General features: G+C 31.7%; 3 protein-coding genes across 5 annotated transcripts; 1 reads left to right on the top strand and 2 right to left on the bottom strand.

Annotated features, from left to right (window-relative positions):
* Positions 1-12,859: 12,859 nt before the first annotated feature.
* On the bottom strand, positions 12,860-14,023 carry LOC112419239 (CENP-B homolog protein 2-like). Its single transcript, XM_024776417.2, has one exon. It carries the CDS (start codon positions 13,919-13,921, stop codon positions 12,860-12,862), a length of 1,062 nt encoding a protein of 353 aa, XP_024632185.1. The 5' UTR covers positions 13,922-14,023.
* Positions 14,024-15,722: 1,699 nt separating this feature from the next.
* Positions 15,723-18,659, top strand: LOC11434344 (protein RMD5 homolog). 3 transcript variants are annotated; one of them, XM_024777577.2, is made up of 2 exons: positions 15,723-15,848; positions 17,224-18,659. In XM_024777577.2, the coding sequence occupies exon 2, from the start codon at positions 17,287-17,289 to the stop codon at positions 18,448-18,450; it is 1,164 nt and encodes a 387-aa protein (XP_024633345.1). In that variant the 5' UTR covers positions 15,723-15,848; positions 17,224-17,286; the 3' UTR covers positions 18,451-18,659. The 3 variants fall into 3 exon arrangements, with proteins under 3 accessions (XP_024633345.1, XP_003593323.1, XP_024633346.1); XM_003593275.4 differs by having other exon boundaries at positions 15,729-15,848; positions 17,264-18,659; XM_024777578.2 differs by lacking the exon at positions 15,723-15,848 and adding an exon at positions 15,892-16,113 and having other exon boundaries at positions 17,264-18,659.
* A 687-nt stretch (positions 18,660-19,346) lies between these two features.
* Positions 19,347-20,143, bottom strand: LOC11430358 (uncharacterized). Its single transcript, XM_003593274.4, has one exon. It carries the CDS (start codon positions 20,001-20,003, stop codon positions 19,539-19,541), a length of 465 nt encoding a protein of 154 aa, XP_003593322.1. The 5' UTR covers positions 20,004-20,143; the 3' UTR covers positions 19,347-19,538.
* Between the last annotated feature and the right edge of the window lie 2,320 nt (positions 20,144-22,463).

Genomic DNA, 22,463 nt, shown 5'->3' with positions numbered 1-22,463 from the left:
CATTATTTGCAGAGACATCTATAAAAATACATAAAAAGGATCTGTAAAGTTTCATAGCATTTTGAAGTCGTTTAAATTTATTTTGATTTTTCAACTGAAACGTGCAAAATTGAAATTTTGTTCCGTGTAAGCGTATACTCACAAGCAAATTTAGTTTCCTAATTTTGTAGGCATGACTAGAACATGATAAGAACCTTCACAATGAAATTTTGTAATTTTTAAACGAGATACAACTTAATTATAAATTGTTTAAGAAATTCATAATTATGAGGGGATAAAATTCATAATTAATTTATCCCTAGTCGAAGAAATTTAATTTTGTGTAAAACTATATTTTAACGTGCTAAACATGTATGACAATAGTGAAAAAATTCAACTTGTAGGTCACATTTTTAGACTACACGTATATTGGGTCATTTTTCAAACATAGAGTATATTACAGGGTAAATTTGAACAATTAACCCGTTAAAATAAGAGAAATGAACACGTCAATAGTGTGCTAAATAAAATTCCAAAACCTATTTGCGTGTGACAATTTTCAGATTGCTCAAATTTTTCCTTTTGTAAATGTGTTAATAGACTTTTTGGTTGAATTTAATGTGCAAAAATTATCGATCGAACCTGAATGACCGTCCGAGATCGCCATACGGTAGAACCGCCACTACTCCCCACTATTATCATTCCTTTCATTGAATCTATTTAAAATAAAATTACTACATTACTATTTGTTTAGGTGCACGTCATTGTTTCTATTTTATCAGAATAAACATTTGCTTTGCTCTTTCCTTGGACGTACGGTACCTGCTATCAAGTCTATTCAGTTAAGTGTCTTTTACTTCATTGGGCGGGTTTTAGCATGGGCCCATCTTAAATCAATTTTGTTTTATTTGCTATTAGTTGTACATCCTACAATTTTATATTTCAATTTATAGCTCTATTTAATTATAATATATCAATTTTAATTTAATAAGGCCTAAAATATTTTGGAGAGACAAAAACATATCATTTTTATAGAACTAAAAATAAAATTCGTTATAAACCAAAAAATTTAGTCCCCTTTTAATTAATATTAAAACTGTGTGATGTGTTGTTTTAGAGGGACAAAAACATGTCATTTTGGGTGAGCTAATTTAGAGGGACAAAAACATGTCACTTTGGTTTGGGATCTTGGAGTGTGTTTTTTCTCAAGGTCTCATGTTTGATTCTCCCTATATCAATTTGATTGGGCTAATTTAACTTCTTCAAAAAAATTCGCTATATTTATAAGTACCAAAAAATTATTCAACCCTAATTAGTATTACAAAGTTTTGTTGTAGGGATTAATATTACAAAGTTAGATACAAACTAAATTGATTTATTTATAAATAATGTAGTATATATATATATATATATGGGTGGGGATATTTTGACTCCAAGAGTAAGTGTAATATCTTACTCCAAATCTTGACCTTTAATTCTAATATTGGTTAATGGCTTAGATTAATTGATATGATAGACTTTAATTCCATTTTCTATTGTAGTTAACATTTATCACTACAAAATAACAAAACAATAAATGTCTTTTAATTACATGATTTTTTTTTCTTCTTCTATTGTTTTTTTTTTTATTTCACGCTAAAATATTTTTTGAGGGTTAAATTAAAATCCTTTCCTTGAAATAAAAATTAAACATGATTAATACATGCGTAGGTAAGTGTTCTTACATTTGTACATGTTGTCTTTATTATTTAATTTAAATTAATGATTAAAATAACTAATTTTACTTATGTTATGTTGGATTCACGTGTTTTTAGTTTTTATTTTTTTTTTATTTTTTATGTTATGTTGAATTCTTGAGCTCTTTCTCAAATAACATCAACATCTATGTATGTTAGTGACACCAAAAACTAATTACGATGGAGATAATTATTTTAATTTTTCGTTATTTATATAAGAAAATACCCAATTTTTTTTTATGCAATTATTGTAAATGAATTAGATATAAGAAAAGACTAGGGTTACTTTCTCTATCATCTTTTTTTTTTCTTGACAGATTAGTACAAAAATGCGTGTTTACAAAAAAAAAACATAAGAAAAGATCATGATTATAATGAAGAAATAAAAAAAAATATGTCGTATAAAAAATAGTAACGGGAGAAAGAATAAATATGCAATTCTTTGAATTTTACAATTGTTTTCTTTAAAAAAAAAATATATGCAATTTTTTTAGCGTAAAAAAAGTAAAGGGAGAAGAAAAAAAATTCTTTTAGCGTAAAAAAATATATGCAAATTTTTTTTTCTTATGCAATTTTTTTGAAGGAATAGAATAGAATGAGTGAATCTTGAAATTTTTATTTCAAGGAAATGATTTTAATTTAACCCTCAAAAAATATTTTTGTGTGAAAAAATATCATGCAATTAAAAGACATTTATTGTTTTGTTATTTTGTGGTGATAAGTGTTGACTACAATAGAAAATGAAATTAAAGCCTATCATATCAATTAATCTAAGCCATTAACCAATATTAGAATTAAAGGTCAAGATTTGGAGTAAGATATTACACTTACTCTTGGAGTCAAAATATCCCCACCCTATATATATATATATTTACGACATATTTTTTTATCCCAGAACTAATCAAGTCTATGTTTTCAAATTTTAAAAAAAAATATTAAGACTATGTTTTCAAATTAAAAAATTATTAAGAATGGGCTGGATGTATTAGATTTTTAAACGGGAGATTAAAAAATAACATATTTATAAGTAAATTAATTTGAGTCAAATTATAATTGAATATTTTTTTTTTCCAGCAAATATAAGGTTATACAAGTAATAGCAAATAAAACAAAATTGATCTAAGTTGGGGCAATTTCACAATTGCTCCATGCTAAAACTCGCCTTACTTCAATCATGTTCCAAATTTGCAGCAATTTTTTTTAATACTCTTCGCTTTCTTTTTTCTTTCTTAAGCTCAGTCTGCATTGCAAAAATTTTGATGTGTTTGGATTCATAAGAAGTTGTTACCAACATCAACATTCGATTGTATAATAATTATTTTCTATCATTGACAATTATAATAATTAAATTTTATTTATTAAAAGTGTCGAAGAAATAAAATTTACTTTTTTTGAATTTTTATTACTCATAACAAAGAATATTGATTATTTTTATGAGAAAATGTTAAAAATTTAATATGATTCTTATAAACAATGAAATGACGTTTTTTCTTGTGAAATGATGTTTTCTAAAATATAAATATTGACAAATAGCTATTTATTTCATAAAATAATCGTTAATTTATAAATTTATGAAGCAAGAGTTGTGAGGTGTACCATAGAAGTTCTCTTTAATGTCCTCTCAAAAACTAATTTTAATTAACGAGTAACAATATTCTCAGTCTCATTTTAATTGTCGCAATTGTGTTATGCTCGGTTTTAACAAAATACTTATTTGAATTCATTTTAATAATAAAATTAATAATCCTCTTATCACGTCTATCACACCATCTCTCTCTCTCTTAATGAAATGTTCATCAGTTTTTTCTCTATACATTAATATGACACTCACTCTTTACTTGATGTTCTCTATACATCAAGTTGTCGGTTAATTTTTGTGTGGCTATGTCAGGGCTACAGATTAATTATCACAAGAGTATGTTAGTGGCGGTTAATGTCCCTGACTCCTGGTCACAAGAGGCTGCTTCTATGTTGAGATGTAAGGTGAGGCGGTTACTGTTCTTGTATTTGGGCCTCTTAATTGGGGGAGATGCATGTCGTCTGAGTTTTAGGGAGCCTTTGTTTAACCATATCTGAGGACGTTTGTCGGGGTAGAAAACTGGACATTTATCTTTTGGTGGGCATCTGGTTATTCTTAAGTCTGTCATGACCTCTCTTCCTGTGTATGCCCTTTCCTTCTTCAAAGCACCATTAGATATTATTTCCTTTATTGAATCACTTTTAAATTATTTTTATTTGGGGGGGTGGGGTTGTGAGGGTAGTAGGATGATTTCTTGGATCGACTAGAACACCATTTTCAAGGAGAATGAGGTGGGTGGTTTGTGGGTCAGGCGAATTAGAGATTTTAATATTGATATGTTAGGTAGATGGTGACTGATAGAGATGGGTTGTGGTTCAGAGTGTTGGTCGTTAGGTATGGGGTTGAGGGTGGTTGGCTAAGGAAGGGAGCACACCGGTTTTGTTTGGTGGCAGCAGATGGCTCTTATTCGGAAGGGTATTGGTGGGCGATGGGTCAAACACTTTCTTTTGGACAGATAGGTGGTTGGGTGGAGATGTGCTTAGTGTTCGGTTTCGGCATCAGTTTGAGTTATCTAAGAAAGAATTGGCTTCGGTGTCGGATATGGCTCGGTTAGGATGGGGGGAGGTGGGGGGAGCTTGGCGGAGGAGGAGGAACTTGAGGGTGTAGGAGGAAGAATCTTTAGTCGAGTGTCAGTTCCTGCTTTGTGATGTGTCTTTGCAGGTTCTTTATTCAGATCGCTGGGTGTGGTTACCGGATCTTTCGATAGGTTATACAGTGAGGGGGCATAGACCCTCCTCACTAGTGACGACACTTCTCAGGAGGTAGTGGCTCCAAATGCTATACGGCAAAGGCGTATTCCGTTGAAGGTGTCCTTGTTCGTATGGCGTCTCCTGCGGGATAGAGTTCCCACTAAAGATAACCTCTATAAATGTTGCATCATTTTGTTGAAGATTAGATGTGTATCTCTAGTTGCGACCAACTTGAATCGGTTGGTCATCTCTTTTTGGATATTCCCTTATTTGGATCCCTTTGGTATGACATATACCGCTGGTTAGACATTGTTATAGTGTGCCCCATTAATATGTTAGATCACTTAAATCAATTTGGTTACTTTGTTGGTATTTCTAAATCTCATCGAATTTGGATGTTTATGATTTGGTGTGCTTGCATTTGGATCATTTGGAAGGGCAGGAACAACAAAAAAATTTCAGACAAACCGGCCTCCACTCTTCAGCTGATTGACATTGTTAAACTTATTTCGTTTTGGTGGTTGAAGACAAAAATTCTCAAAATTGTCTTTGATTATCATAGATGGGGGATTAACCCTTTAATATGGGCATAGGTTAATTATGTTGTATTTTGTTTCCTTTCTAAATTTTGTTTATACTTGGGAAGGTTAATATAATTCAGTTTGAAAAAATCTTGTCAAAACAAAAAATATATGAACTGCTCAATAAATAAAATAAAAGGATGGTGGGACAAAAAAAAAAAGGGACGGTACTGAGGGGAATGTGCAACGTGACATAAATAAATGGGAGACAATGATAACTTCTCTTAGAAATGAATGGCTGACATGCGTTATCACTTATCATTATATCTATATCTGTCAATTTATTGAAATTGTAAATACACTGATGAATGAAATGATATAATTTGTTATTATAAAAAATAAGGGTGTTGCTAACCGGTGCCTTCAGGGTGGGACACCGGTTAAGAAACAATAATATTAATGTACGTTTCATTTAATTTCATTCAATTAAAGTGAAAAGTTTATCAACTTAATTAAAATAGAAAAATGCTGCATTTAATATTCTCTAGAAAGATACACTTCCTTTCATTTTTTTTTTGTGAACTTTTTAGAATCTTTTTTTTTAAGTCCCCTCGCTTCCTTTGATATCTTAACAATTTTTTCTCTTCTTGTGAATTTTACTCCAACCGAGTATTTTTTTCTGTGATTTTTTTTTTAATTATTTTTTTCTTGCAAGCTAATTCATTGAAAAGTCTATACTCAAACTAATTTTTTTCCATGACTTTTTTCGGTGAAAAAAACTATTTTTTTTTAATTAAAAGCTGTATAAATAATTAAAATAAGACAAACATTATATAGTCCAAAATAAATTTGCAATTACAAAGACAAAACATATCGAATTAAAGTATGAAATACAAAATCATATTGATGGAGTTTAATGAGTATTGAATACAACCATTCCTATTTTAATTAAGTTGACCAACTTTTCACTTTAATTAAAGTAAATTAAGTAGAATCAATTAATTTTATTGTTCTTTAACCAGTGCCCGGGGCACTGGATAGCATTACCCAAAAAATAATTATATTTATAAATATTAGTATAAAGTTATTTTATTTTCCTATAGTGCAGAGATTTTCTTTTTGTTTTCTAGTATGATTTCCATGAGTTTATTATAATTTGAAAAATGATTTCTATAACGTGATATTTTAACTTGATATCACGTTGTATGTTGTTGGTCCAATGTCAATTTCAGCTATATATCAATATAGAATAGTTTGTCTATTAAATCATTTTTGTAGACTTGAATAAGTCTCCTACGGTAGGAGACATTAAAAAATACTGATTTTTTTTTGTATAACAAAAATGAAACTTGTCACCGTTATATTGACGAAGAACATTGATCTTACTATAATCCCTCCACACTAGAATATTTTTCACTTTCTTCAATCTCCAAACTAAAACAACCTCAGCAGCAAAAAAAGAACGCATTTTCCTCTTCTTTCCGTTCTGAATTCTCTTCCGCCGCCGAAAACCTCCTCCGTCCAACCCTCCGTCAATTTCTTCCACCTCAACCTCCCTTTCTCTTTCCCTTACATCCGTCTCCACCACCATGTTTTTCATCCTCGTCCTCAAATCTCACCCTCACCTCCGCCGCTCGTTCCACCATCCACAACCACCATCGTCCCCGTCGAAATCTGAAGAAATCCGTCGTTGTAATATTTCTTTGATCTGGGTATATCTAGAGAGAGGTGGATGGAGGCAAAGACGGTGGCGGCGACACACAAACGGCAACACCTTACAGATATCTTTCTCTTCCTATTATCTCTTTGGTTTAAGTTTTGACTGCAGTTCTGTGGCAACTGTGTTGTTGCTCTTCTCACTGTAACAATTAACCTTAAGCTTTATAGTGCCTCCATCCCCAATTACTTATTTATTTTTTCTATTCTGAACAAAAATCTGCTACTAACCCATTACATTTGAGATGTTGCTGATGTTGGTGGTGGTGGTGGGCGAGTAAGCAGACATGGAGGAAGAGAGAAGATGATAGAACATGGTGTAAAAAATCTAGTGTCAAAGAGAGTATGATAATACTATGGTCTTAAAAAAATATCAAATACATCCAATGGTTGTTATCCATTTTACAGACAAAAAAAATAAAAAAAATCAAGTCTCATACGGTAGGAGACCTAAAGAGGTCTCCCACCGTAGCCTTTGCCCATGTTTGTAATCTCAAAGGCAGTTTGTTGGCAACCGTAATTTTTAAAGACTACGAATTAGCCTCTAGGATACCTAATTACATAGGAAAATTTGTCACTGATGTGAGATTAATGCAGAGGAAGTGTGTATTCAGCTAATGTGTCATGCCATGACCTATAACAGGTGCTTATGCATTAAGCCGCCTAATATTATTTCTCTCTTTCTCCCTCTTTTCTTTTGTTTAAAGTTTAGTCGTCACTACTTTTTTTCTAAGATCATTTAAGGTTAATTTTGATCTGAAATCGTCGTTTAAATTATTTTTCTTTCTCTTTTTTTACTTAAATAAATGAATATTCACATCTTTTCAGTTTTTTTCATTTGTTTTGTGATTTTCTTGTCTTAAGACAACTTTGTTTTGTCTTAGTTTTGATCAATTGCAGAATTGAAGACACAAATATTCTGAAGGCTTGAAAATAATTATATGTGTAGGATATGTAATGTGCCGTTTTATGTTATTAACATGGATGTTGTGAAAGTATTTATCAATTTGCAAAAATCAATGACCATTTTGACAGTTATTTTATAATTTTGATGATCAATTCATCTATTCACTCTATTTATAGTGTAATTTGATTCAACCTTATGATTGGTTACCAATAGTCGTGATTAGTTAATTTTTATTCCTTCTTGTTCATAAAATATATGCATCTAGTCTAACCTGCTGTAATGTACATGTTCAATATGTTACTGGGATGCCACGTCACATCCAGTAAACTACAAAACCTTCTGTTTTTATTCCCGGTTTGTGTGTGATAAAAAATAATGCATTCTATAAAACAACTTTTTCTTTTTTTGAAAGAATTCTATAAAACAACTTATGTTGTATTGTATATGAACCATGTTTCCATTACGAAAAATTATTTGTTGTGTCGCTGAGGAATGAGGATGATGGGCAAGGTGATATAAATAACTGAAGCCTCTCCTTGTCATATACAAACAAACAGATTAACATGAAAGGGTTATTAGGGAAATACTTAATTATATTTTTTTGGTCAAAGACTCTAGATGATATATTTTACTTAACAACAAAGTATACATAATTTTTGTTTACAAACAAAGTAAATACAATTTTTTGTTATTTGGTACAAAAGTAATTAATAGTTTAATACAATTCAAATGTATAACATATGTAACTTTTGTCTTTATTTTATAATAATTAAAATAATAATCAAATCTTATTGCAACATCGTCTAGAAGATATATTTTATTTACAAATAATATCAAATCTTTTTTATAAGGGAAAAATAATATCAATTTTATTGCAACATCATCTAGAGATGTCCTTTTTTTTTTTTTAACAGAATCTTCTAAATGATATCTTCTTTTTTTTGACAAATTCTAAAAAATATCTTTTTTTGAGAAATAAAATATCATGTTTAATATGTCTATCATATCATCTAAATACTTTTGTAAGTAATCTTAAACTTTATGGTCTTAAATATTTTATACTACTTTAAAATCAAGATATTTATACGATAAGTGATATGTCATTCTATATAAATTAATTTAAAGTATTATCTTTAATATATACATGAGTTAGGGGTTTCCTCTCCAATACATCTCTTCATGACTAACACTGTTGATAGTGATGCTTACATTTTTTTTTTAAGGAATAGTGATGCTTACACACACAATTAATAGTTTTGGAGTGACTTTTCCACTTCTAGTATACCATTTAAAAAAAAGGCGTTATTTGGTCCCTCAAATAATTTCCAGTTTTCATTTTGGTCCCATAAGTAATAAAACTTATGTTTTGGTCCCTCAAGTTCACCTCAGTCGGTCAAATAAATCCATGGGAGTTAACTTTAACCCCAAATGTCTATGGTGGACCAACATGGTAGATAGTCCACCATAGACCTTATTAATTTTTTCAATTTTAACCCTTTGATCTTTTTTTTAAGAAAAATGATCGTAGGATCATGCAAGTCTATTGTATCTTCCGGTTAACCATCAACACCTTATTTATTTATTTTTCCAATTTCTTCATCTTCTTCCCTCAATTTATTCAACAACATTCATAAAAAAATCCAGGAAAAAAATCCAGAAAAATAAACAACATAAATTAAACCTCACCTCCATCATTATCAACTCAAACCTAAAGTCATTCATTCAACCATAATCATATTCCTCATCTCAATTCTTTCCTATTTCTTCTTCAGAGAATCCCACCTAAAAACATTCATTCCACCATAGTCACATCTTTTCTCAACTTTATATTCGAATCCAAACAACAAAGCAAAAAAAATTCGAATTCTAGATTCGAATCATTCAATTCTTTCATCTTTCCTCTTCAGCAATCAAAGCAAAAAAAAGAAGAAGAATGAAGACAGAGAAAGAAACCTTCATATCTGAGTTGGTTATGTGCCTACGCTTCCTCTCTTGAAACCCTTTTCTGGGTTCTAGATGTGAGCTTAAAGAAATCAGTCACGTTTTTTTTCTGCCATAGCCATGTTTCTGGAAGAAGGTGAAAGAGATCCAGAGATGTTGTTGTTGTAATTCGAATTTTTTTTCTGCCATAGCCATGTTTCGATTCAATCCGGTGTTGATGTTGTTGTTGTTTCAATTCAATCCATGAATTTTTTGATGTTGTTGTTCTATGAATTGATTTTTTTAGCTTTACGGTTGGTGAATTGATGTTGTTGTTCTATATGAATTGATGTTGCTTTACGGTTGTTGTTGTTCTATGAATTGAATTTGTTAATGGTGTTCCATGATGTTGCTATTCTGGATTTGTTGTTGTTCTGGGTTATGATTGAGGGAAGTGTTAGGTGCATCCATGGTGACCATAACAGTGGAGGAGGATGAAAGGCATCAGTCACGTAGGATTTGGCCACGTGGCAAAAACTAACGGAAGTTTCATGTGTTGACGGAAAGGATTTATTTGACCTACGGAGGTGAACTTGAGGGACCAAAACATGAGTTTTATTACTTATAGGACTAAAATGAAAACTGAAAATTATTTGAGGGACCAAATGACCTATTAAGCCTAAAAAAAATCTTATAAAGAATGCTATATTTTATTCGTGTTATTTCAAAAGAAAATTTATATGATATTTGATATATTGTTGGTATCATTGAAAATGTATATATGGTTTTTGGTTAAGTAATTTAGTGGTTAGAATTCCACCCTTCATATGAATAAGTGGAGAATTCTATGTTGGAACCACAATCCCTGCATATTTCAAAACATTGTATCTACCAACTGAGTTATGCTCACAGAGACAAAGATAAATATAGTTTGTTACAATATAAAAGTAAAAATCAAAATAAAATAAAAAAATTAATCAAAATAAAGAAATTTATAAATAAAAAAAAAACTATTATTTATAATTTATATGCGTTATCACAATAAAAATCTTCTATTGCTACGTATAAAGGGAATACATGTTCAACAAATAACCTAGTTCTCTAAATCTTCCTCATGAAATGCTTCAACAAATACAAATCGTCGTCTAGTTCGACACACTCTTTTCATATTTATGTCATATAAAGGCATCACTCTAAACTTTAGAATGCCGACTTGAGAGCAGTTATTCTTGATTGGCTCACGGCCTCGAATTCCATGCATATACATCCCATAGCATTATGGCCCAAACACGATGGGTCGAGCAGATGCCTAGATCGCAAGAAAGGCCCAATCACTATGTTATCTGACCTAGCAATCTCAGACCATCTTCGTCTAATTAAGCTTAAATGGCTAATAATTGAATTCTTCCATACAGTAACGTTCCAATAATTCCTAACAAACGTCAAATCTTGCATTTATAGAGTGTCGATTATGATTCGTAACGATATTCCATCAACTCCACAATGACACTTTGCTAATACCTATAAAAGGCATCTTTCACCATCAAAATAAGGTGTATAAATGCAATCATTTCTTTATCTGTCATTATTTTCTTTCATACGGGCTTAAGCGTCGAAGTGCTTGTAGGTACTCCCTCAACTTCGCATCTCGAAAGTTTGTTACTCAACAAATTTCAATCTTTCTAATAACTCCAAATCACACTTCATGTGAGATTGTGATGCTATTAAGAGCTGTATGGGAATTTAATTAGTACGGTCATACTAATTGAACATATGATTCAATATGGATCAACTTTAACACTGGTTCTATTCAGTGGTCTCTTTTATTCGGCACCATGACTAACATGTTATTGTTTGTTTGATTGAAACACATTAGTTTTCTCAGGAACTTCCTACGGTCCTGCGTAATTCATGAACTCCATCCAAAAGCATCTCACTTTTTTCCATCGATCACCATCATTTATCTTGAGCCAAATTATTGCGTTGATAAATTGGCAAATCTAGACCACAACATAGAGTTTCAATTGATTATGTTGTCCCAACCTTGTCATTCCTTAAAACTAGTGTTAGATGATTGTAGAGCGATAATTTTTTCTAATAGTGTGTTTGGATGAAGGAATGTTTCGAGGTAATACAATATTTTAAGGGAATTCAAATATTTTTAGATCAATTCCATTGTTTGGATAAGAATTGGAGATTTTTCAAAATGATGGAGATTTATGAAGAATTTTGTTCAAGTTAAATTTAGAGAATTTCAAATGACACATAAAAGCTAAGAATTTCGAATTTTACGATTCGTATAATTTTTAAAATTTTGCATTTTGGTCCTCTAATTAACCCCAATAAATTTCCAAAAAATTGCAAATTGACCCCTATTTTTTGGAAATTACAAAATTACCCAACAATTTTTTCAAAATTATAAATTGACCCCTACAATTTTATGAAATTCCCATATTGACCCCAAATTTTAATTTTCAAATTTGACCCCAAAAAAAATTATAAAAGTTGTCATAAAATGATGACAATGAATTTTTTTTAGTCCATCCAAACAAGAATTTTGAGAAATGAAGTCAATTTAATTGAATCATTTAAATTGTCTAAAATTATAAATTATTTAAAATTTCCAATTACCTAGTCCAAATACACTATAAAATTATTCTTTTGTTTTCTTTTTCATTTCATTTCTTTATTAAATAAATTGATCTTTAAATTAATAGTTATGTCAGGAAACAAAAAGTTGCATAAAAAAAACATGGATTAATAGTGAATACAAATGGCAATTAAGTTTATACTATTACTAATAAACAAAAACCTTGGTATAGCCTTTTTTTTGAATGGTGTAGCTTATTTTCAATATACAGTAGAAATTCTTTAAATTAATACTCGGTAAATTAATAAACTCTTTAAAATAATAAATTTGTCCGGTTCCGACTTGAGTCAGTGTAAAAAATTGAGTAATTCGATAAAATAATAAGATAATAATTTTTTAGGAGATCCCTTTATAATTTTCGGTCCCAAGAAAATCATAAATTAATAATTCATAGAAACTGAAAAAAAATATATTACACTTTGTTGAAATATGATTCAATAGTTGTTTGTTTTCCTTTAAAGTTCAAGTCAGTTTGGAGCTCATCTCTAACTTTTCTTATTGCATCCAATAGCTGAGGTGTTGTATTTTTGTATTGTATCATAAAGTTGTGAAGAGTGTTCGACGCCATAAGTGCTTCCTTTCGCGTAACAGGCTCCAAAGACACCGTATCATCTTCGTCGCCATCCTCTGCATTGTTCTCAATAATAGTACGCACAATATCTTATAAACTCTGAACCTCCGAACATGCTTCATTTTCACCTGGGTAGTTCATTAGATTGTCGATATCCATCTTATTACGATAGCCACATTGATTGATCATAGTCTGGAGGTCTTGAGTTTCTTCATCAAAAGTGGATTCATCCAAATTTCCTACAACGTCACTAGCTGAACGAATTTTACAGTGTCGGAAGCAATTCGCTATTGTTTCTTTTCGAACATCTATCGTCCAAGCTGGGATTGCCAAATTGATAGCATCAAGGACATTTATCTTCCCTGGATCAGATTGGCCCACCTCATAACCTTCCAATATTTTGCGGTAAAACCTTCTACGGTAATGCATCTTGAAAGCTCTTATTATCCCAGCATCGCAAGGTTGAATCTTTGATGTCATGTTGGGTGGCAAGAAGAACAACTCAACGTTTCTTAGCCCTTTAATATTTCTTGGATGTGCTGGACAATTATCTACCATAAGTAGAACTCTTCTACCATGCATCATTTGGTCAAATGAACGAACATATTCATCAAAAAGCACACTAGTCATCCATGCTTTTTTGTTAGCTCGATACTGACAATCCAAGCTATTCACGTTGACATTCTTGAAGCAATGAGGCTTTGCATATTTCCCAATAATCCATAGAGGGATTTTTTTAGAGCCATCTTCATTGCAACAAATAACTACCGTCAGCCTTTCTTTATCTTGTTTTCTTCCTTCAAGTTGTTTTGTTGCCAGTGAATGATCAGCTTGTAGCCTATAAAACAACCCAGTTTCATCCATATTGAAAACATCTTTCATAGGGAACTGATCAATTTTCTCTCGAATCGATACCAATTTCTGCTCCATGTCTTGTACATCAACATACCCACTCTCGCCAAAACGACGAAATGACTTTATGCCATGTCGGTGCTTGAATTTCCCAAGCCATCCTGTAGAGAAGTTAAAATCTGAATCATCATGAGGGTACAAGAGTTTCATTGTATCTCTTGCCTTCTGCAAAATTAATTCTCCTGTGATATTCACACGTTCTTGATGCTGTAGAAACCACTCATAAACAACCTTCTCCATGTCAGGATATTTTGCTGGTTTGTGTCTTTTGATCTCCGCTCTTCCCTTTTCTATTTCAGCAGAGAGATAGTCATTTGACCGCTTAAGTGTGTTTGATATTGTTCCTTGATTAACTTTCAACTGAAATTTTTCCTCAAGCCATCTCTACAAGTCTTTTTGTGTGCTTGCAGGATTATCTCTCTTGTACTCGCACAACTCCTTACGTATTTGATTTGACATAGTTGATTTTGCAACACCTTTTAGATGAGAAGCCATCTCGTGAGTGAGATATGGTTTGAATACTTTTAACACATTCATGTAATTTATATATGCCAAACTTGCTTAAGAATACATTGAACATTCCACTTGTTTACATTTACTATACACTTTAAAAGGCAAAAGTCATATTTCCAATGGATATGAATATTTATTAATTTACATTGAGTCCCAAGATTTGGTGCAACGTAATTCTAAGAGACATAGACTAATTTGCCTTTTTGTTTGATATGTACAGTATAATTACTTAAAAACTCTTTAAATTAATAATTTCTCCGGTCCCAACATTATTAATTTATAGAGTTTCTACTGTACTACTATAAATATGCATTTGTACCCTTATTTTAAGAAACTAAAAAACTAACTACAATTTATTTAGAGAGCTAATTACAAACGAGCATTATAAAAATTAATATAATAGAAATAAAAACAAATAGAGATAGGTATAAAAAAGGAGAATTGATGTTCACACATTTGAGTTTGGCTGAGGAACACGAGTAAATTACTCAAATACCCCTCGGCCGTTAACTGCCGAAATTTTAAAGAATCAGCTGCAGTTAACTGTCGAGGAAAACTTCGGCAGTTAACTGCCGAGAAATTTCAAACATGAAATTAAATAAGGAAATGCACATAAATTTTCCTTAATTAAATTTAATTCTTAATCATTTTAAGGAATTAAACATAATTATTTTTATGATTTCTTTCATATGATTTTGTTGCCATAAATGAAGAAATATGAGAGATGAATAATATCTGCAATCGGTAGTTAATGGACCTAAAATGATGATTCAATAAAAAAATGCAACAACAAAAACGTTACAAATGATAGAATAATTATATTTGTAATTATTATTAATTAATTTCATTGAAGTCTGTCATTATTCATAGGTTTGACTGACCTATTATTACTTTATACTAATATTTCAATATTATTACTTTAATTAACATGAAAAACGCAACAACAAAAAATAAAAATGTTTGCCATCGGTAATTAATGGACCTAAAATGATGATTCAATAAAAAAAAATGCAACAACAAAAAACATTATAAATGATAGAATAATTATATTTGTAATTAATTTCATTGATGTCTGTCATTATTAATAAGTTTGACTAACCTATTATTACTTTATAATATTTTAGATATTATTCATCTCTCTTTCAAATAATTATATTTGTAATTATTCTATTAAGAAAACCTCTTTTTTTTTTTTTTTTATAGAAATAAAACCTCTTTTCTATTACTAGTAAAAAACGTGATCGAATACTGCAATTGTTTGAAACGTACAAAATAATGATTGAAACATTCAAAATCAATAAATATTATTAATAACAATTTATGATTTTGGTAAAAAAAAAAAAAGTTTGAGGTTTTCCTCGGTAACGAAGTTTTCATCGGTAATTAACTGCAGCCAGTTCCATAATTCGGCAGTTAACTGCCGAGGAGTATTTCGGTAAATTACTAGTGTGACACAACCAATGCATATGTGTCAACAACAATTCTCATAAAAAAAAGCAAGAATATGTATATATGTGTTTTGGCACGTGTAAGAGGTAGGCTCACTCGCAGATTTAGTCTGACTCGCACGCACACACACACGGCTGCCTGCCTGCGAACCCTCTCCTCTCCTCCCTGTCTCGTCTCCCTTCCACCGCACTCTTTTCTTTTTCAGGTAACTCAAACCCCTTCGCCATTTTCTCAATTTTTTTTTCTTCTTTTAAACCATTCTATTTTTTAATCGATCACATATAACTCTGATATACGATTCATCCTATTTTATTTTCGCTTTCAATTCACACTTCCTATACTCTAATTATTATTATTATTATTTAGAACATATTTATTGGTAATTAGGGATTGTGATCGGAATTAAATAAACTCAATTATCCCCCTATGAACTCTTCTTACTCCTCTTCATTCCATTCTATTGAATTCAGGTAAACAACCATTCTATTAACAAATTTTGGTCCGCAATATGTTGTGGTTACAATTTCCATACATTCAAGGACTACATTGACATCGTTTCGTTTTCATTAGATGTTTAACAATAAATTACGTTTATATACTTACTTGTATTATAGATATATGAATTATTATGTTGCAAGTAATTTAGAGATGTGAATGCTACCCTAGATGAGTGGTTATATAAAGCTAGACAAGATTATGAATACAATCATTAGAGATAAATTTAGAGTGGCCCTCATTGAGGAAAAGATGGTAAAGTCTCATCTTAGTTAATTTGGGCATGTGGGGAGAAGATTCATAGAAGAATTACGTACAGCGAGAATTGATTTGATGGATGATAGTTATATATTTAGATAGAGGGCGAGGGATCAAAGAAAAACTATAGGCCAAACCATTAAGGGAGATTAAGTGGTTAATAATCCATTTGTTTACATGACACCATATTATGGTGTTGGTTAATCTATGTAGAAAGAGTAAATCTCCCACCTAGTGTGAAAAGGTCTATTTCTGAACTTATTGTGGGCCATGATATTATGGAATTGATTCATACATGTAGCCGATCCCATCTAGTGTGAAAAGGATTTGTTGTCTTTGTATAGATGAATTATCAGCTACGAATACACCTTAGAGTATAGTTTGGGTTTCTGGGTAATTGTTGTATAGTCGATAATTCCTATTAGCATAAAAAATCAACCACTCACTAGTTTGCAAAATAGGGAATTGAAACTATCCTCAGTAAGGAAATATATAAACTAGCTGGTTCAAGTTAGCCGCATTTTTGCCATACATAGCTTATGTAGCTCTAAAATTATATATAAAGCACTATTTCACTATTTGGTAATAGAAATGTATTTTAAGCTCTCCGAAAGGTGGAGAAACCAAATGATAAGGAAATGGTTTCATCATTTTTTACTGTGTGTGACTATAGTTCTTAATAAAGTCTTGTAACTATTAACTATTGTTGGTAATGACAGAAGCAGTTGTTATAGCTTTTACTGGTTTGCTGCCTTTTGTGCTATCCACATGCCTAGTTTTTTTTTTTATTTTTTTTTTACAACAGTTTCTTGCATCTTTCTGAACAGGAGTAAGTGGCTGTTCTTTCTAACCTTTCTGTTTCCTTAGGAGCTTGTGATCTGAACATAAAGATGGAGTTTCATCTTAGTAGTATCAAGGATGCATTTGACCGTGTGGCTAAGAAGCAAAAGACATGTTCTTCAAAGTCTCAAGAAACTGTTGACCAGGTAGGGCGTGAAATTGAGCAGGCATTGGCAACACTTCAGTCACCTCAGGACCCCTTAACTCTAGCTGACCAGAAATCCATTCTTACAGAACTTAAGTCAAAGCTCAATGCTATTGGGTCACTTCAACATTTAGAAGGACCGACTAAAGAATTGAACTCAAGTATTGCCAAGTATCAAAAACTTACTGAAAAATTGTTAAACCCTGACATCTCAAAGGCATACAGAAATGTGGAGTTTGATTCTCATATTATCAATCAGATCATTGCAAGCCACTTTTACCGTCAAGGTTTATTTGATCTTGGAGATAGCATCATAAATGAGGCTGAGGAGTCTAATGCAACTGCAATTAGATCTAATTTTTTGGAAATGCACCATGTTATTGAAGCCATGAGGGTTAGAAATCTTCAACCCGCTCTCACATGGGTCTCTGCCAATCGTGAAAAACTTGTCCAGATTGGTTCTAATCTTGAACTTAAGATTCACACACTGCAGTATGTAGAGGTGGTGCAAAATGGAACCCAAGCTGATGCCCTAAAATATTCAAGAACTTGTCTTGCTCCTTTTGCTAAGCTTTACAAGGATGAGTTCCACAAGCTTATGGGTTGCCTCATGTATGTAGGAAGGCTTCAGAACTCCCCTTATGCTGAGTTGCTGTCCCCAGTTCATTGGGAGATGACAACTGAAGAGCTAGCGCGCCAATTCTGCTATCTTATGGGACAATCCTACGAGAACCCACTGAATGTGGTATTTGCAGCTGGAATTGAAGGGTTGCCCACACTGTTAAAGTTGGTAAATGTAATGGCAGCAAAGAAGCAGGAGTGGCAGGAAATGAAACAGTTGCCAGTGCCTGTAGAATTGGGAAAGGAATTTCAGTTCCATTCAATTTTTGTTTGCCCGGTGAGTAGGGATCAAGGTAGTGAAGAGAATCCTCCAATGCTGCTGCCATGTTTACATGTCCTTTGCAAGCAATCAATTATGAAGTTATCAAAAAATAGCACGCGAACATTCAAATGTCCTTATTGTCCAGCGGAAGCTACAGTTGCACACTGCAGACAAGTGTTTTTCTGACAATGTTTGCACATATCTCACCAATATTTCATTGATGAAGTATAACATTTATAGCTTTCTGGTTGTATATAGATATTCTAAATTATCTTTTGCATTTGACAAGACCAATGAGTGAATAAAAATTGAAAGAATTGATAACTTGGAGCTCTGATTTCATCTCCATCTCCTTTGTTTGTCTTCTCCCCACTAAAGTGGATTCTCCAGTTTTACTTGCAATTCTTGCTTTACCAAGCCGAAACGCTTCTAATGTGCTTCCATGATTGATCTCACTGCCTAAATTTTTTATTCGCTCGCGCGTGGTTAAGTACAAACAATTATGGTTGCACTAATTATGTAGTAGTAGTAGTAGTTTAGTTCAATTTGTTTGATGGATATGTTTTTAGCGCAGCATTGGGCAATCACCAATGGTGTTTGGTAACGTAAATTGTTTTCTTTCGTTTGATTAGATTCACTCTTTATGTTCCCCTATCTTCTCTTTCCCTCCTTTTCATTAAAATATCTCTTTATCTCCTGATTTGAGCTTGAGTAGAGTGGTTTTTTGAGTTGGATCAATTGCAGCTCATCAAAAACATATCTGCTCAAAATCGAATCCTGATCAACCATGTCCTTACCATTTTATCGGTTAATATAAATACTGAATAATTAACAATCTGATTAGTGCTACATGCATAATTGTTGGGATTCATAGTTTCTTCTATTAGTCCATTACTTGTTTTTTTTTTCTTTCTTAAAGCCTAAGAGTTTGTTGTTTAATCCAAATTTCTGACAATGTTTGCGCATATCTCACCAATATTAAGTATGTTATAAGTGCTTAGTAGGTTATAAGTTGTAAAATAAGTTATTTATCCAAACAGAGCCTAAACCACATATAATTACAAGTGTTTTGGTACTCCAGATTGTATTCACATGTTACTTCTTTCCTTGAACTAATACAACAAATCCTTCATACATTAAACTGAGATTAAATAAATATGCTAAGGAAAAAAAGGAAAAGAATCAATAATTCAAAACATGCCCCTAAAAAAACAGACTTTAATTTCTTTTTCTGGCAATTTTACAAAACAAGAACAGAACATTGAAGTTTGTTTCTATGGAAAACCAATTATACTATCAAAAGGAAACAATGGATAAGAAATTTGAGAAGCTTTTGGAGGCTGATTCTCTTGTAGCAAATATTCTTCCAACAATTCTTTGGTAGCTTTTTCAGACAAAGGATGAAAAAATTGACCCAATTCTGTAACAAACCCATTCACCAAAACCCATTTCTCATCTTCACCCATTTTTTTCCATTTGAGTTTAGCATCTTCTTCATTGAGTTCTAAATACTCGCAGAGTTCTTTGAAAACAATGTTTCTGCTCTTTCTCATTGCTTCTTCTGCTTGCTTTGCACGTGCGTTGATTATGGATGCTTTCTCTGCAAACTCTGATGCAAGTGATACATCGTTGTTGTTATTGGTGCATGAGATTCTTGGGGGTTTGGCTTTTGGGTTGGTGGAGAGTGTGATGGGTGAGATTGTGAAGAAAATTGGAACGTGTTGAATTCGAAGAGCCATTGAAGTGAGTTTTGAAATTGCTTGAAAGAAAAAAGAGGTGGGGGTGATTACTGTGAAAATGGTTGGAGATGGATACCATTCATGTGGTATTTATAGGGCGATTGTTTTTGAGTACTCCTATTGTTCAACGTTTGAAAATAAGTTCATCCAAAAGCCATTGAGTCTAACTCTAGAGGGTCTGTTTGGGAAACCCAAAAAAAAACTTTTAGCTTTTAGCTTATAGTTTATAAGCTCGTTTGACAAAAAAAACTCTGTTTGGTAACACTTTTTCACCATGAGCTTATAGCTTATTTCACGAGCTTATAAGCTATTTTTCAGAAGCTATTCCAAGTAGCGTTTGAGCTTATAGCTTATAGCTTCTCACTTTTTCTTCCAATTTTACCCTTATTATTTCATTTAAATTGTATTTTTATCCATTATAATTTTTATAATAAGCTACGTAATAAAAGACTACTATCCCTTTATTCCAATTTTTGTATATATAGCAGCGGGCCTTTTTCTTTCTTTTTTTTTTTAAAGTATATACCTTCGTTTTTTTTTTTTACGAAACAAAATACTATTATTCTATTAGGTGTTACTTTTTTTTTTTTTGAGGTAAGTGTTATTTTCTTTATTCTCTGTTATTAGTATTATTCTATTAGTGCCACCTTTTTTTTTTTGTTTTTGAGGTAAATGTTATTTTCTTTATAAAGTGGAAACACTTAAATGATAATAAATATAAGATAAAATTTTAGTGAATAAAATTTAATTTAATTTATAATACATAGGATATATTAAATTAATAAATTTAAAGTATTTTTTGAAAGAAAAATTAGTTTACAAAATTACAAATACTTAAATTAATGATATAATTTTTATTATGAATTAAGAATATCCTTTATGTCATTTTACATTTATCAGCTAGTTGAACCGCTATTTTTACCAAACACTTCAATTAGCTTATCAGCTAAAAGCTATCAGCTAGCTTATCAGCTATAAGCTATCAGCTATCCGCTATTTTTACCAAACAGAGCCTAATGGATTTTGTGTGATCGGATGGTAAGTTTTGATAAATTCGAGAAGCTTTTGAGCTGTGAAGGCCTAAAGAGCAGTTAAAAAATTAAGGCTAAAATATGATTTTAGTCCTTGCAAATATGTCTCGTTTTGGTTTTAGTCCCTGTAAAAAAAAAATTGTTTTTGATCCTTGCAAAATTTTTTATTTATGAAAATAATTTAATTCTATTAAACATGTAAATTCAATCCGCTAGCTTATCCCATTATTAGCTATAATCTAATTTATAAATCATTAGCTATAAGTTAGTTTATCGGCTATCCCTATTTTTTTTCAAACAAAATCTTCATAAACATGAAAATATGATATACCTTAGTATTTCTTGATGGTGTTGTATACTCTTCAATCCCATAATAATCATCACATTTGCACACAAAATTGTCTTATAATGAATTTTACTTTTAGTTTTCAATGTAATATTAAGTTTTCTTTATTCAATTGTACTATCTAATTAATATTATGTGTTTCACTCCCTAGTATTTCTCTTTAACGAGTGTTTGTTTTCAGGTTGGAGTGAATGTAGCGGTGCGTTTAGTGTGAAGTTTGCATATCAGACATGTTATTAGAATTTTTTTTTAGTGGTGGTGTCCAGGGTTCGAACCCCAAACCTTACATATATTATGCATTTTCCTTACTACCTACGCTGTTTATTATAACAGTAAATGTACTAATGTTTAACAATGACAATTTAATTCCCTAAAAAATGACAATTTAATAAAATTACGAAGTGTGACAGATACTATGGGGGGATGATGTAGTTGTAGTACTTATAAAACTATGCACAGTACATAAATTCCAACATAATTGCTTCCTACACCCCCAAAGGAAACCAAACAAAACAAAACAAAACGAACCAAACGCGGAAACAAACTGAATCATCATCGTTGTTCATCATCATCACCACTGGAATCTTCAATCTCATCATCAACACCGTCGTTCATCATCATCACCGTACCGGAATGCCAAAACCATTTTGTTGTGGAAATGATTTTTGTGAGTTGTACTCCAAACTCATTTTGCTGTGGAAATGGTTTCCATAATCTTCAATCTCATCATCAACACTGTCGTTCATCATCATCACCGTACCAGAATGCCAAAACCATTTTGCTGTAGAAATGGTTTCTGTGAGTTGTACTCCAAACCAATTTTGTTGTGGAAATGGTTTCTAGAATCTTCAATCTCATCATCAACATAGTCATTCATCATCATCACCGTACCGGAATGCCAAAACCATTTTGCTGTGGAAAACCATTAGATGTACTTAATGGTTTCCAGCAGTTTCCCAGTCATAAATCCCAGCCCATGGGTGCAGAAATTCGTGCAGTTATGGTGAAAATCACGAACCCGAATCCACAGTTCCACCTCCAAACCCAGAATCATCACAACCCACTTCAGAACTCCCCAAGAAC

The sequence above is a fragment of the Medicago truncatula genome, chromosome 2 (assembly GCF_003473485.1).
Source record: "Medicago truncatula cultivar Jemalong A17 chromosome 2, MtrunA17r5.0-ANR, whole genome shotgun sequence".
Lineage (NCBI taxonomy): Eukaryota > Viridiplantae > Streptophyta > Magnoliopsida > Fabales > Fabaceae > Medicago > Medicago truncatula.
The sequence above is the reverse complement of the archived record's forward strand: the minus strand, read 5'-3'. Positions and strand labels throughout refer to the sequence as shown.